Source organism: Mesoplodon mirus (assembly GCF_964341445.2).
Source record: "Mesoplodon mirus genome assembly, chromosome: 13".
Lineage (NCBI taxonomy): Eukaryota > Metazoa > Chordata > Mammalia > Artiodactyla > Ziphiidae > Mesoplodon > Mesoplodon mirus.
In genome coordinates, this window is record NC_138989.1 from 46,099,289 (window position 1) to 46,113,078 (window position 13,790).

General features: G+C 37.6%; 1 protein-coding gene across 1 annotated transcript in view; it reads right to left on the bottom strand.

Annotated features, from left to right (window-relative positions):
* Positions 1 to 11,951: 11,951 nt before the first annotated feature.
* The window catches only part of DSC2 (desmocollin 2), a 323,425-nt gene continuing 321,586 nt past the window's right edge, over positions 11,952 to 13,790 (bottom strand). The window contains exon 16 of the mRNA XM_082641311.1: positions 11,952 to 11,966. Coding sequence (XP_082497437.1) covers positions 11,962 to 11,966 — 5 coding nt within the window. The 3' untranslated portion in view covers positions 11,952 to 11,961. The remainder of the gene's footprint in view (positions 11,967 to 13,790) is intronic.

Genomic DNA, 13,790 nt, shown 5'->3' on the forward strand with positions numbered 1-13,790 from the left:
AAGATTGCAACTGTACAGATCATGGGATTTTATGACTTTGTATTTATATATAATTCTTAGCAAAATAGTGAAAAGTATTTTGTAAAGATTTTCAGTAAGGTAGAAAATGAGCCCAAGTCTGGTTAGTTTAATGTCAAGAGAGGCTGAGTGGTCTATTACCTAACCATGCCAAATTCTGTATCCACCCTAAAAGGAGCATAATCAAAAAGACTATAGAAAAGACAAATGCAAAGTTAAATAAAACAATGAATACCCATTAAGGGCAGAGACTAAGTTGATTTATCCTTTTGTAAAACAACTAGAATAGGTATGAAGATCATTTATTTATTTAAAAATTAATATAAAATATCTTTTATAATTTCAAAATTGATGTGAAATAATTTTAGGAAATTTAGAAAAGTATAAAACAATTAAGGCTATCCATGAACACTCCAACCAGAAATAGCCAGTGGTAACAGTATAGTATATAATATTCCGAAGTTTCAATGCCCGTAAAAATCTCAGGGCACTTGTCTTGCTGAGAAATTAAAGAAGCTGAAGAGAAAGACGAAACCAGGACTAGAGTCTTAAAGGCACCCTGGGAAATATAAGATTTTCTGCTACATTATGATTCAATCTAATAACATGGAAACAATATACACTGTATAAGAGACTCATTGGTAAATATTTATTGAGTTCTTACCCAATTCCAAAGAATTGGGCCAGGCAGAATAGGGATACAAAAAAAAAAAAAAAAAGATTCTGTCCCTGTTCTTAGAGAATCATAATCTGGTAAGAAAGATAAGATAGAGAAATAGGTGAAATATTAAACATCACTAAGATATTTAAGTAAAAATTCAAGGCAACAATGAAACAGATATCAGAAGATTATATCTGATAAATTACCAAATGAAGTCCACAGACAGTAATTGCTATTTGAGTTCGCAATCACTTGAGTGTGACTAATGGCAAGGCACATTTAGATAGCAACTCTGTTATAACTCCTAAACTTCCTAGGAGAACTACATGTACAAAGGATCAGTGCATGTATACTTTCAAGTGCACACCGATAAATTGAAGTTATCCTGTTTTGGTAGGTTTGTCCTATTTTCCCCACTTTTATGCATTGCAGAGAACATCTGGGCTAGGAAACCCAGTATATATACCATGTTAATAACAATAAATAGTACCCTTTGGCCAAAGAAGCAGAATCCTGACCACCAAGAGTCTCACCCTTGTCCAACCACCTACAATGGTTTTAATCATCTTTTACAAAAAAATTCATGTGCAGAGGACCAATCCTGACAATAGCAGTCTTTATTATCATGTGGTTTTCCTAACACACACCCTAGGCCTTGTGGAAACCTCTGTTTTCCTAAGGTAATAGGAAGTCTAAGTGACTTCCCTTTCTTGAAAGACCTCTGTCTCTTGAAAATATAATATTGAGGGGAGGGCTTCCCTGGTGGCGCAGTGGTTGGGAGTCCGCCTGCCGATGCAGGGGACACGGGTTCGTGCCCCGGTCCGGGAAGATCCCACATGCCGTGGAGTGGCTGGGCCCATGAGCCATGGCTGCTGAGCCTGCGCGTCCGGAGCCTGTGCTCCACAACAGGAGAGGCCACAACAGTGAGAGGCCCGTGTACAGCAAAAAAAAAAAACAAAAAACAAAAAATATTGAGGGAAAAATGAGTTCTGGGAAAACATCCTGAAGACCAGAAATTCAGAAAGGAAGCAGTGTTTCTTCCTAGGTGTTACTGCGGTCCTCACCTACTCCAACAATCCAAGCCTAAGGAGCGAAGAGTCCACTCATGAGCACACGCACCCCTGTGCCATTGAGGGAGGAATGAATGGATTTCTAAGTGTCTGAATCCCAAAAGATGGCTTCTCTTTGAATTTCACAGAAGAGCTGAAATCTCTCTTGGGCTTGGGAAGGAGCTGAGAGCGAATCACACTCATTAGCAAGAATTCCTAAAGCTTTGGAACCCTAAAAGAGATGATGTCCATTTGAGATGCAGTTGTGTTCTTGCACTCCACCTGTCTACATCAACATTTCCTAATTCTGTGGATGGAATAATAGTAGATAAGGAATGGGGAAGTGGTTAAAGATGGAGTTTTTAGGTTTCCTTAGAAGCCACCAATATGGGCTGGTAGAAAACTCTGTAAAGCATTACACTACAATTTTCAGAATTCTGCCATTGTTATTTCTAGTGCCCAAGGTTCCAGAGAAAACAGCTGTAGGCTGTTGATAGATTGATTTCTATTGGCTCAAAAACTGCTAATTCTTTCAGCTATACATTTGAGGGTGTGGCAGATATTACAAGATTGCTCATACAACACTCTCTGTCTTCTAACTTGACGTCATCTAATGTGAAGGCTGAAAAGACAGAATGACCTTTCCCAGGCTCCCCTCAGCCCAAGATCATCTATGTCACTTAGCGTTCCATCAACTATGGAATTGTGAGCTGTGTGAGATGAGGACATCAGATCTCTGGGGAACCACAGTAGCAGAGGCATCTGGTTTTTCAACAGTGGAGTTCAGGCCTCTAGGCAGCAAGAACACTGATGCTTCAGGGAGAGCAGCCCTGTGTCTGTATCTGTGTCTTTTTCCTGGCCAAGGTATCTCTGACTTCATTATTCTTAAATAAGTAGCTTCCAGAGTGTACTTTCCTGACTGATTAAAATTGCTGACAAATTTGGGAAAAGTTGATGATTAATTAAGAGCAGTTTACCTGGTCATTCTGGGGAAAAAAAAAGATTTTAACCAAAAAAGCATAGATCAAAAAATCATTCTACAACTGAAACACATTCAGCCATCCCTGAGCATTTAATGAGCACCTGGTATGTGTCAGGTGCCATGCTAAGGTAACGGGACTACAAAGATGAAAAGATCTAGTCCTCATTTTAAAAAACTCACTGGTGAGGGAAACAAATACCTTATAATAAGGGCAATGACTGAGGAAAACAACAGATGCATTATAACATAGAAAAAGTAAAGAGTTCGGTGAAGGGCGATTGTCTCAGGAAGAATGCCTGGAGGGGAGGGGGTATACCTAAAGCTTAGAGTAGGGGTGTGGGGCATTTCCAGCAGACTGGAGAATATGAAGGAAGCATGAAATTAAGCCAGAGGGTGGTGTATGTTCAGGTGCTAAGTGAAGTGCTTGGTAGGGAGAACTATAGGATGAAGGCAGGAGGTACCTGCGAATAGGAGTCAGATGACAAAGGTCATTGTAAACCATGCTGGAGAGCTTAGATGACACCTATAGACACTATGGGGATTATTTATGGAGTTTCAAAGTGGTACTAAAATGCATGTGTAAATTTTAAGCAGGTCACTTAATGGCAGTGTGAAGAAACTAGCACCAGCGTTGCAAAGGCTGGTGGCATAGCCTGTATGTGACACAACATGGCTTGGAAGTGAAACAAAATAATGCAAAGGATGTTTGAAAAATATTTCAGAGATAAATGATGTAGGACTTGATATTAAAAGTGCAAGGAGACTTTCCTGTGATTTCTAAATTTCTCTTTTGAGCATGTAGGTAAAACGTAAGCAACAGAGCACAACACACTTGGATGTTAGTCAATGGAAGAATATTGTCCAGTTGTCCTCAGGTAGAGTTTAAGAGCATGGCAACCCCACTGGGAGAAGATTCTATGGAGACAGTTTACAGTTCCAGAAACAGTGCCTAACAGAGTGATCGGATGGTGTAGTACGCAGGTTATAGAGGCTTTTTTTCTCAATATTGTTTTTTCTTTACATTCTGGAAACAATGTTCCTTAGTAATCTATTGCTGTTAATTATACAATTGAGCATGTACAAAAGAAGTAAAAATACCACATCTCTTCTCATGAGAGACAAGAAAACATAGCAGAAAATGATTAATAAACATTCTATGTCAACTTCAGAGTAAACATTTGCTTCAAAACATATTACCCATATTAGTGATATGAGTGTGAAATGAGTGTCACACCTCATGGGTAAATGGAAGTAGACACTATATTGCATTGTTAAAGAATTATGAAATTATCCTTCTAATATATCCGTTTCATGCTTTCTACATACTGCTCAAATTTAAAAAGATTGCCTCTCACAGAATTAATGCTTAAACGACTTTAGTGTAATTTAGTGATTCTGTCAAGTGAATTCAACAATGAAAATATTAGGACAATCCCAATTAATATGACAGAATGGCAAGAGAAGCAGCTAGCTGAACAATATTTTCACCTCTGGATGTTGTCTTCAATTAAATTTTCTATCAGATGAAAGAACTGATTAGTCTTTTCAAGCAAGGAGTCTTGCTTCCTGCAAGTAAACAGAACTGCTTCCATTAAAGCTTTCAGTGCCTTTAAGAGGTTGTCACCTCTGGCTGGTGAAACAGTTTATGGCATCTCAGCAGCTGCTTTCATTACATGCACTTATTTTGCCACCAGTGGCGTGCTGCAAGTTCGGGAGCGTCACCTACAAAGGCCATAGTTGGACTGCTGAAAGAGAGACCAAAAGGCCAGTCAGTTACTGTTGAACTCTATGATGTGTATTTATTTCTATGCTTTGATATGTAGTTGTGTAAACACAATCTAATTAGTGCCGATGCTAGCTTTATAATGAAAACAACCCATTTTCTTACTTGATATCTAATTTTCTCATTTGCAACATATTTGATTAAAAAGAGCACACCACACCGTCTTGTTGATTGCAGCAAGGATGGAGTTCATTATTACATTATTAAGGCAATAACTGGGTGATAAAATGAATTTGGCCAGGAAAAAATCACATGTAAAATAATTATGTTGAAGTGGTTTTAATGGAGATAATCACACATTTATTTAAAAACACACTTGAGCAACTAAAGCATGGGGTAAACTCTGAGTAAATATCTTGAATATTCAATTTGTAAAAATGTGTAAAAACTAATAAAGATGAATTTGGTAGTTCTTGTTTAACATTAGGTCTAAATATGATTCAATTCAGCCTTGGCTGTATATGTATCTTAGTCATCAATTATTTTTTAGCAATTTTTAAAAATTTTGCTCACTGATTACTTATGTTAACTTTTGGTATTTATTCATGATACACTACTTGAGGAATACATTCTTATATTTACATAGACCACATGCTTTTATATAGTTTATGATGAGCATCTACCTACCTTGTAATGAACCTCTATGGTAAAGAATATTGTGCTTCCAAGATTTCTTCTCCCATTCTGTTTATGTATCATTTTAAGAAATGCACTTTTATATAGTCTACTATCAGGGATAGTGTGGCAGTCAAAAGACTATAAACATATTGGCTATTATTACTGAGTGTCATTTACAACTACCATGCACATATATGCAGATGTGTAAGTAGCGGAAACAAGGAATGTGAACGTGTATTTTTAAATAAACCATATTTTATGCTTATAGTTGTATATAAGTATAATGTTACCATATAAAGAAAGGTGACGTTTTTTGTTTCAGAACCTCATAATCACTGTCATTTAATATAGTACACAGTTGAGTTCACAGACACTTCCCATACAGGTATAATGCATGTTGTAAAGAGTATTCTCAAATAGAAATCATATGTAAGTCTGAAACTGTCTATCACAAAAGCTAAAAATTATTCTATGAGGTAGCTATTAAATATAGGCATTAGCTGGAACTATAACTGTGCTGTGATTTTATTCTTGCTTTGATTTTTAGTTTGATGACTTTACCAGTGTTGTGTGTTCCTTTAAATACTTTATATCAAAGGAAGTCTGCTAAGTCTCTGCTCTGTAAATCCTTACGTCTAGAAAAAATGCACCTCTTAGTTCTTTGATCCATGAAGCATCTTCTTGCTTTTCTTTTTATTATAAAATCAATGTGTATCATTAAAGAAAGTTGGCAAACTGATAAATATAGGGGAAAATCACCATAGTCATACCACCTAAACACAGATATTATAAAAGCTTTGTTGTGTTCCTATTATTTTTTTCCTCATACTTCCATTTTCAGACTTTCAGCATACTGGACATACAATTGCATGTCCTACTTTTTATTCTATTTATACCACAGGCACTTTCATGGATGAACATTTTTTTAATTGAAGCATAGTTGACTTATTATATTAGTTTTAGGTGTACAGCACAGTGATTTGAAATTTTTATACATTATGCACCATACAAAGTTATTATAATATAATTGAATATATTCCCTGTGCTGTACATTACATCCTTGTGACTCATGTAACTGGTAGTTTGTTTCTCTTAATCCTCTTCACCTCTTTCACCCATTTCTCCACTTCCCTCCCCTCTGGCAACTACTAGTTTCTTCTCTGCAACTTTTAAAAAAAATAATACACTTTATATTTTAGAATAGGTTTAGATATTTAGAAAAGTTATAAAAATAGTACAGAGATTTCCCATATAACCAATCCAATTTCCCTAATTATGAAATAATATTGATGTATTATTATTAACTAAAGCCAACACTACATCCACATTGCCTTAGTTTTCCCTAATGTCCTTTTTCTGTTCCAGGATCCCACCCAGGACACCACATTACATTTAGTGGTCATATCTTCATAAGCTTCTCTTGGAAGGGACAGTTTCTCAGACTTTCCTTGTTTTTGATAACTTCTTAAAGACCACAGTCACATATTTTGTAGGATGCCCTCTATTAGAATTTATCTGATGTTTTTCTTATGATTAGACTAGAGTTATGTGAGGAAGACCTCAGAGATAAAGTGCCATTGTTACTACATCATACCAAGGATAAGTACAATCAACATGACGTATCACTGTTGACACTGACCTTGAGCACCTGGATAAGGTAGTGTATGTCAGGTTTTTCAATGTAAAAATAGTCCTTTGCCCACCTTAAGATACTCGATACTTCCTTCTGTGCACAGCCCAGGCTTGAGGTCTGCTGCACTTTTGAAAACAGTGTATCTATATAAATTATTTGAAATACTATTCATGGGAGGTTTGTATTCTTCCCCATTTATTTTTGCAGTCAATATCATTTAATATCAGTGTGGACTCATGGGTATTTACTTTATACTTTGAGTTATGGTCCAATATTACTTAATTTTGTTGCTCAAATAGTTGCAGGTTTGACTATTGGGATCTCTTCCAATAGTTTCTGTACCCCTTTGACATCCCCCTATCAGTGCGGTGGTTGTTTTTTAATGCTTTCTGATTTTCTAGCATAACAAAGAATCAACTTTTCATCTGCTTTTCTGTATCATCAATTATCTAATGTAATACTTACTCCTCAGACTGCAGCAGCTGGGGGTTCAATAGAGTCATAACAACTGTTAATAAAATATTAGCTTTCAGACACCTCACCGTTCTGCAGCAGAATCACTGGCATGCTGTGTCAGATTCCTCCCTTGGTTCTATCAAATGGCAGAGGTTCCCCTCAAGCAGATGTGAAGAGCCATGATTGACCACATCTTCCACCTCAGAGTTTAACTCATTTATTTATCCCCAAGGGTTAGCTCTTTATTCATCCCTAGTGACAAGTGCAGTTCATGTCATAATTCTTGATATGATGCCTGGTGATAAACCTTGGACAAGTTAATTCTTGCTCTGATTGTTTCCTCATCTGCCCACTAAGAGAAAAATATCCTTGTCTAGCATAGCTATAAGGAAAATTAAATATAGTATGTATCACATAGATAGATCATATCACATAATGGACATTTAAATAATATACAGAAATCAAAACATAAAATGTATTCTTTACATTCACCTTATACAAACACACACACACACACACACACACACACACGTGCAGTAGATATTTAATACATGTAAGTTCCTCTACTTTTGTCCTCAGATTTAGTGCATCTCTGTGATGATACAGAAGCTTCATTGGATGGCTTCTTTACTTAGCTCTTCTTATTCAACATGCTAGCCCATGTTCTTAAGGTCTGGTACAGAAAAAAATTGACTATCACTTAGTGATAACCTTTTCCTGAGCCCAACTACTGTCTCTGAACCAAGTTTGTGTCAGCTTCTTTCCCTTTCCCCCTTGAGTTCCTGATTAAGGAGGCTAGATTGTGTGATGAATGCTTACGGAACATGGCCCTAGATAGACGGGATACTCTTGATGTTTCATGTGATTGTGCCTCTCAAGGGCACCTTAGGCTTTCTCATGAATACACTGCCTGGCTTGCACATGATCTCTGTATGACCAGCCAGGTTGGAGCCACAATGGCACACAGGTCTCTCGCCCTGAGCCCTGATCATTTTCCTTCTCCATAGCTGTAATACCACCCCCATGCTCCTCTGGAAATATTACTTAACCCTTTGCGCCTCTATGAACACTTCCCTGTCAAAGTGGAGCAAAGTGAGAAAGTGCCTATTATTCCTAAACAGGCTGCCAGCTCTCAGCTGAAGCTGCATGAGCTAGAAGACCTGAAATGAGGAGAGTAATAGTGAGAAATGTAGAGAAAGGGGAAGGAACCCATTTGAATTTATTTTCTTCTTCCTTTGCTCTCCTATTTTATTTTACTTTTTTAAGAGAAAAGTAAAACTTTATTTTGATTTTTGAGTATATGTATGTTAAACTTTCTAAGGTTTACTGCTACTGAATGATAAAAAACTATTTAGGCTTTATATGTGGAAATTTCTAAACATACACAAAAGTGGGGAAAATTGAATTCCCCTGATCCCATTATCCTCTCCTATTACATTTTAAGGTTCCCTTATGTTATGTGCCAAATATGGTTAATTGCCTAACCTAGAATCAGTCCTTTCACCCCGCCCACTTCCTCATTAAAAGAATCCTGATTTGTGTTGAGATGGCAACATGCCCACTGTGGTAAGCTTAAAGCAGCCTTCCCTTTTGAAAGACAGTTTCCAGCCAGCCCTATATATGATCCAGTTCTGGCCAATGACATGTAAGAAGAGTCTTCATTCTCTTTGACAAAAGAAAGCCTCATTTTGCCCATAGTTGTCCTCTTTATTTTATATCACATATATTTTATATGTGTGGATGCAATACCTGAAACTCTAGCAGCTATTTTGTGATCAGGAGGTAAAGAAGGTCAAGGGAATGGCTGAGATGCCAGTCTAGAGCACTAATACTACTCAATCACTTTACCAATCCTGGAACTGCCTACTTCCAGATTATTTATTGTGTGAGATGATAAAAAGGATAAATTGCTGCATCACTGTTTCAGGTAGCCAAAATATTTTGGTCTGCTTTTACAATGGATTAAAATATTTGGTTTCATATCACAAGAAATTAGAATCATAAGATTAGAATCAAAATCATAAATTAGGGCTTCCCTGGTGGCGCAGTGGTTGAGAGTCCACCTGCCGATACAGGGGACACAGGTTCGTGCCCGGTCCGGGAAGATCCCACGTGCCACGGAGCGGCTGGGCCCGTGAGCCATGGCCACTGAGCCTGCGCATCCGGAGCCTGTGCTCCACAACCGGAGAGGCCACAACAGTGAGAGGCCCACGTACCGCAAAAAAAAATAATAATAAAATCATAAATTAGAATCATAAGAATATAGAATCTTCATATTTGTCATGTCCTAAATTTTGAGTTGAGATACACCTCACAATGTGACTGGTAAATCAGTGAAAGTACCTAATCAAAATTCCCCAGTGGGAGCTGGAAGGAAGAGATACTACAGGGAGCTCCAAAAAGAATGGTCAGAAGAAGGCATCTGAGGACTTATGCCTGGCTTTAAACCTGTGCCAGCAGCTCACCCAATGTGAGAGATTTACCTTTTCTGTTCAATCCTGGTGGTATAATGATGTTTGCTGCTACCCATCTTGGAAATAATATTGAGCAGCTAATGTGGAATATTCTCTGTGTCAGCATATTCCTGCCAGCTGCTCTCTATACATATACAGGGGATATTTTGACCTAACACAGCAGTTAAGGCATTTTGAAAGGCTAAATTTAATTTAACTTATTTTTTAAACTGATTACTTGATTGTTAACTGATTACTGTGAAGTTTTGATTATATTTTCCCCCATGAATTTTCTTTGGAGGATGAACTAGGTAAACTCCTAGTTTGAGTCTAGGGTCTTTACTCTTTGGCCCCTCTGGCTGGAAAGCCCACTCTAGCAGTCTTCTTTACTTGTCCATATTCTCACCCCTGGCACCAGGCACTGATTGCACTTAAATATGCACGGTCTGATCTAACTGCTTCCAGATCTTCTTATTGTGCTGAGACATCTCTGGTATGTGCCAGAACTGTTCTTTTCAAAATTCCAGGGAAGAAGTCTATTTCCTTACAGCTGTACCTCATTTTTATGGTGTCCATGGTCATTTCCAGGCCCCGAACCACTCTCATACACTTGGCCTTGCCCAGGCCTCACTATTCTACTTATTTCTATCTTGTCTGAGTCACTTAGGGCTTTGATGGTCAAGGTTTAAGCAAAAGACCCACTTTGATGATCAAGGTTTAAGCAAAAGGTAGTTCCAAGATATGCCTTAACACAAAGTAGTAGGTGGGAGTGGAGAGGGGGACAAGAGGACCCTTCCATTTATTGAGTGCTTATTACATGTCAGGATCTCGGCTAAGTTCTGCACCTAGGCCGTTCCAGCAGACTGAGAGCACAGAACCAGGAGTCAGGTGATACGGTCTAATGGACAGACGTTGCAGCACTCAGATGCCACTCCAGCCAGATTAACATGGAAACACTCACTCCCCTCCACAGATTGCTTTTGGCTGAAGAGGGCTGCCTCATCTAAGATCATGTCCTTCATGCCCTGTTCTCAAAGATGGCCTGTATCCAGTGACTGGTGAATACAGGTGTACATAGGTCCCTTTGCCCAACTCTGCAAGGCCATCCCAGACCAAGAGCTCTGGAGCTGTGACCTTCGTTGTGACTTTATTCCGGCTCAGCTTCCCTCTCTGCCTGTTCTGTTTCATTCACCCTTCCAGGATGTTGATTTGAAGAGCACTCCCCAAATAAATGTCCTACAGGCTAATTGTAATTTCCTTCTCAGTGTCTGCTTCCCAGAGTAACTCACCTGCAACCCCTCTGCTCACCACATTGGGTCTCGTGTTTCTAATTGGAAAATTAAGGAAGCTGGTTTTGTTCTCTAAAGCCTACCTCCAGCTCCATAATTCTAACTTGAAAGGGGGACTTGGGGTGGGGAGAGATTTTGGCGGCCTTAAATCACACCAAAGTAGCCTCCTCTTCCTGAATCAAAGCCTTGGTTCTGAAGCTGTGTGAGGACCTGTATGGGTCAGAAATCCCTACAGTAATTCTTCACTGTCACTGATCAATGTGACCTATTATATATTTTATTCTTTTCTAGGCTTTTCTTGTTTTTCAACATGTAGTTATGTATGCCATGTGTGAGGTCATTTTTTCCCTTTCAAATAAATCACGTAACTTCTGTGTTTGTCAAGAAACCCAAACTAGAGAAATGTGAAGTGCGAATTGAGAAAAGTTCAGGTGACTGAGTTCCATTAATTCTCAGAAATGACGAGTCAAGGTCAGTCAAAAGAAGAATGAGAAATATCATAAAGTGATTTTCTTTTAAATGGGGGGAAAATAAGCCCTAGGAGGGTGTTCACCTTAGTTCTTTAGAAATATTTTATAGCTTATAAATAAGATGTAGGAGTTTATAAAACAAAGCCCACAAATTCAATACTTTAGAGAAGTAAAAACTTGACAATTTGATATATTTTGACTATATTTAACATAATTTAAAATAAAATCATTTGATTCTTTCCCCATGGTACCAAAGCTTCCTGGAAAAAAAAATTAAAAAGGCATTGAATGAGCATATTAAACTTTCAAATTTCATTAAATGGACATCAATATATATTTAATATAAAATTCTTCTATTTCTATTTGTATATTTAATATTTAGTGGTAGATGTTTGACATCATTTAAGAAAACATTGAGTTGATAATATAATTTTTTAATCCATTTATTTTAACATCACATAAATAAATAAGTGCTGGGAACAAGGCCAGAGATAATGAAAGCATAAAATTGCCCCAGATAAATTTTGTAAGGCATTTTCACTGGACCTTTTAATCTTTCTTCCTTCTTTTTTCAGGTCCACAGGCATCTCAATAAATAAAGCAAAAAAAAAATACACTTATTGGCCCCATACCAATAACAGTTCTTTAGAAAATGACATTTCTGATAAACTTTAATATACTTATCCAGTGTTGAAACCAACCAGTCATCCTGAGCTTTGTCCTGAGCTGTATGAACAGGCCACTGTCACTTTTCCTAAATGACTGTCATAGTGTCCACACTGATTCCTCGGCTTCTTCTCTTGGCTTTCTGTTATTCAAACAGCAGCCAGTGATGTCTTACAACTTGAATATGATTTCACCACTCCTCTGCTTAAGGTCCTCTAAAGGAGCCTCATCACTTAGGAAATGCACACACACACACACACACACACACACAAATATACATTTTTTTCCCCCATGGCTTAGAAGTCCTCACATCTCCAGTCTCCTGTCTTTCTCTGAAGCCTCATCTTCTTACATTTCAATCTCTCTCTCTCTCCCCCACCTCTCTCATTCCCCTGTTAGTATGTACTGTACCATGACTTCTCTATTTCTTTAACACACCAAGGTTTTTGCCACCCCAGGGCCTTTGCCCTAGTTATTTCATCAGCATAAACATCACTTTCATTTTTACTATACTAAGGAGATGAATTATAAACCATTCATCTTAACATTTTCTTTAAATTTACATGCCCCAAATTTTACATGACTGGCTTCCTTTGGTAATTCTGCCTCAGCTTCAATTCAATTTCACATCTTAGAAAAGCTTTCCCTGACCAGTGACTCTTAAGCAGCCTCCTTCCTCCCCCACATACATTATCACTTTAGTCTGTTTGTTTTCTTCTTTATTACTCTCTGAAATTGTCCGATTTAATAACTAGTTTAATGTTTGTTTTTCCTCACTCAATAAATGTCCATGAAGTCAGGGAACTTGGTTGTATTCTTAATATGTAAACCAATTTCTAGAACATAACAGACACTATGACCTATGTTCTAGTAGATGTCGAATCAAAAAGAAAAAATAGGACTTTGCCTCAAAAGCTGTAATCAACAGATTTATTATCAAAGGATATAATAGGAATGTTTTAATTGAATCATTATAAACTAGCTTTTAATCAATTCCCAAATAAAGTGTATTATTTCCAACACACATCTATGACATGTTTTTTCTAGTCCTTCATAATCCATTGAATTGGTTTACTCCATTGAGTGACCAATATAAAGGTAGTCCTATATAAAAACCAGTTAAAGCACAAGGCTGTTTTATTAATTTTATTATTCAAGCAATACAAGATAATTGTATAAGGTATAGAAAATGCTGATAAACAAACAAAAATTGTACAAATCTATGATTCTATTAACTTTAGTTAAGAATTTATGTACATTTTCCCTGAGGCTTCTCTGGTAGCTCAGTGGTTAAGAATCCACCTGCTAGTACAGGGGACATGGGTTCAAGCCCTGGTCTGGGAAGATCCCACATGCCACGGAGCAACTAAGCCCGTATGCCACAACTACTGAGCCTGTGCTCTAGAGCCCGCGAGCCACAACTACTGAGCCCACGCACCGCAACGAAGAGTAGCCCTCACTCGCCACAACTAGAGAAGGCCCACGCGCAGTGCCAAAGACCCAATGCAGCCAAAAATAAATAAATAAATAAAAATTTTAGAAAAATTTATGTACGTTTTCCCAACTTTTTGTTTCTTTGTTCTGGATAATTACAGAATTGGAATTTTGACCTACAGTTTTGGCAAGTCAATCCTGATGCTTTGGGTAGAAGTTACAAGATAGAAAAGAATGGAAATAAGCAGTTATAGAAGATATTGCACTATCAAAAAAGA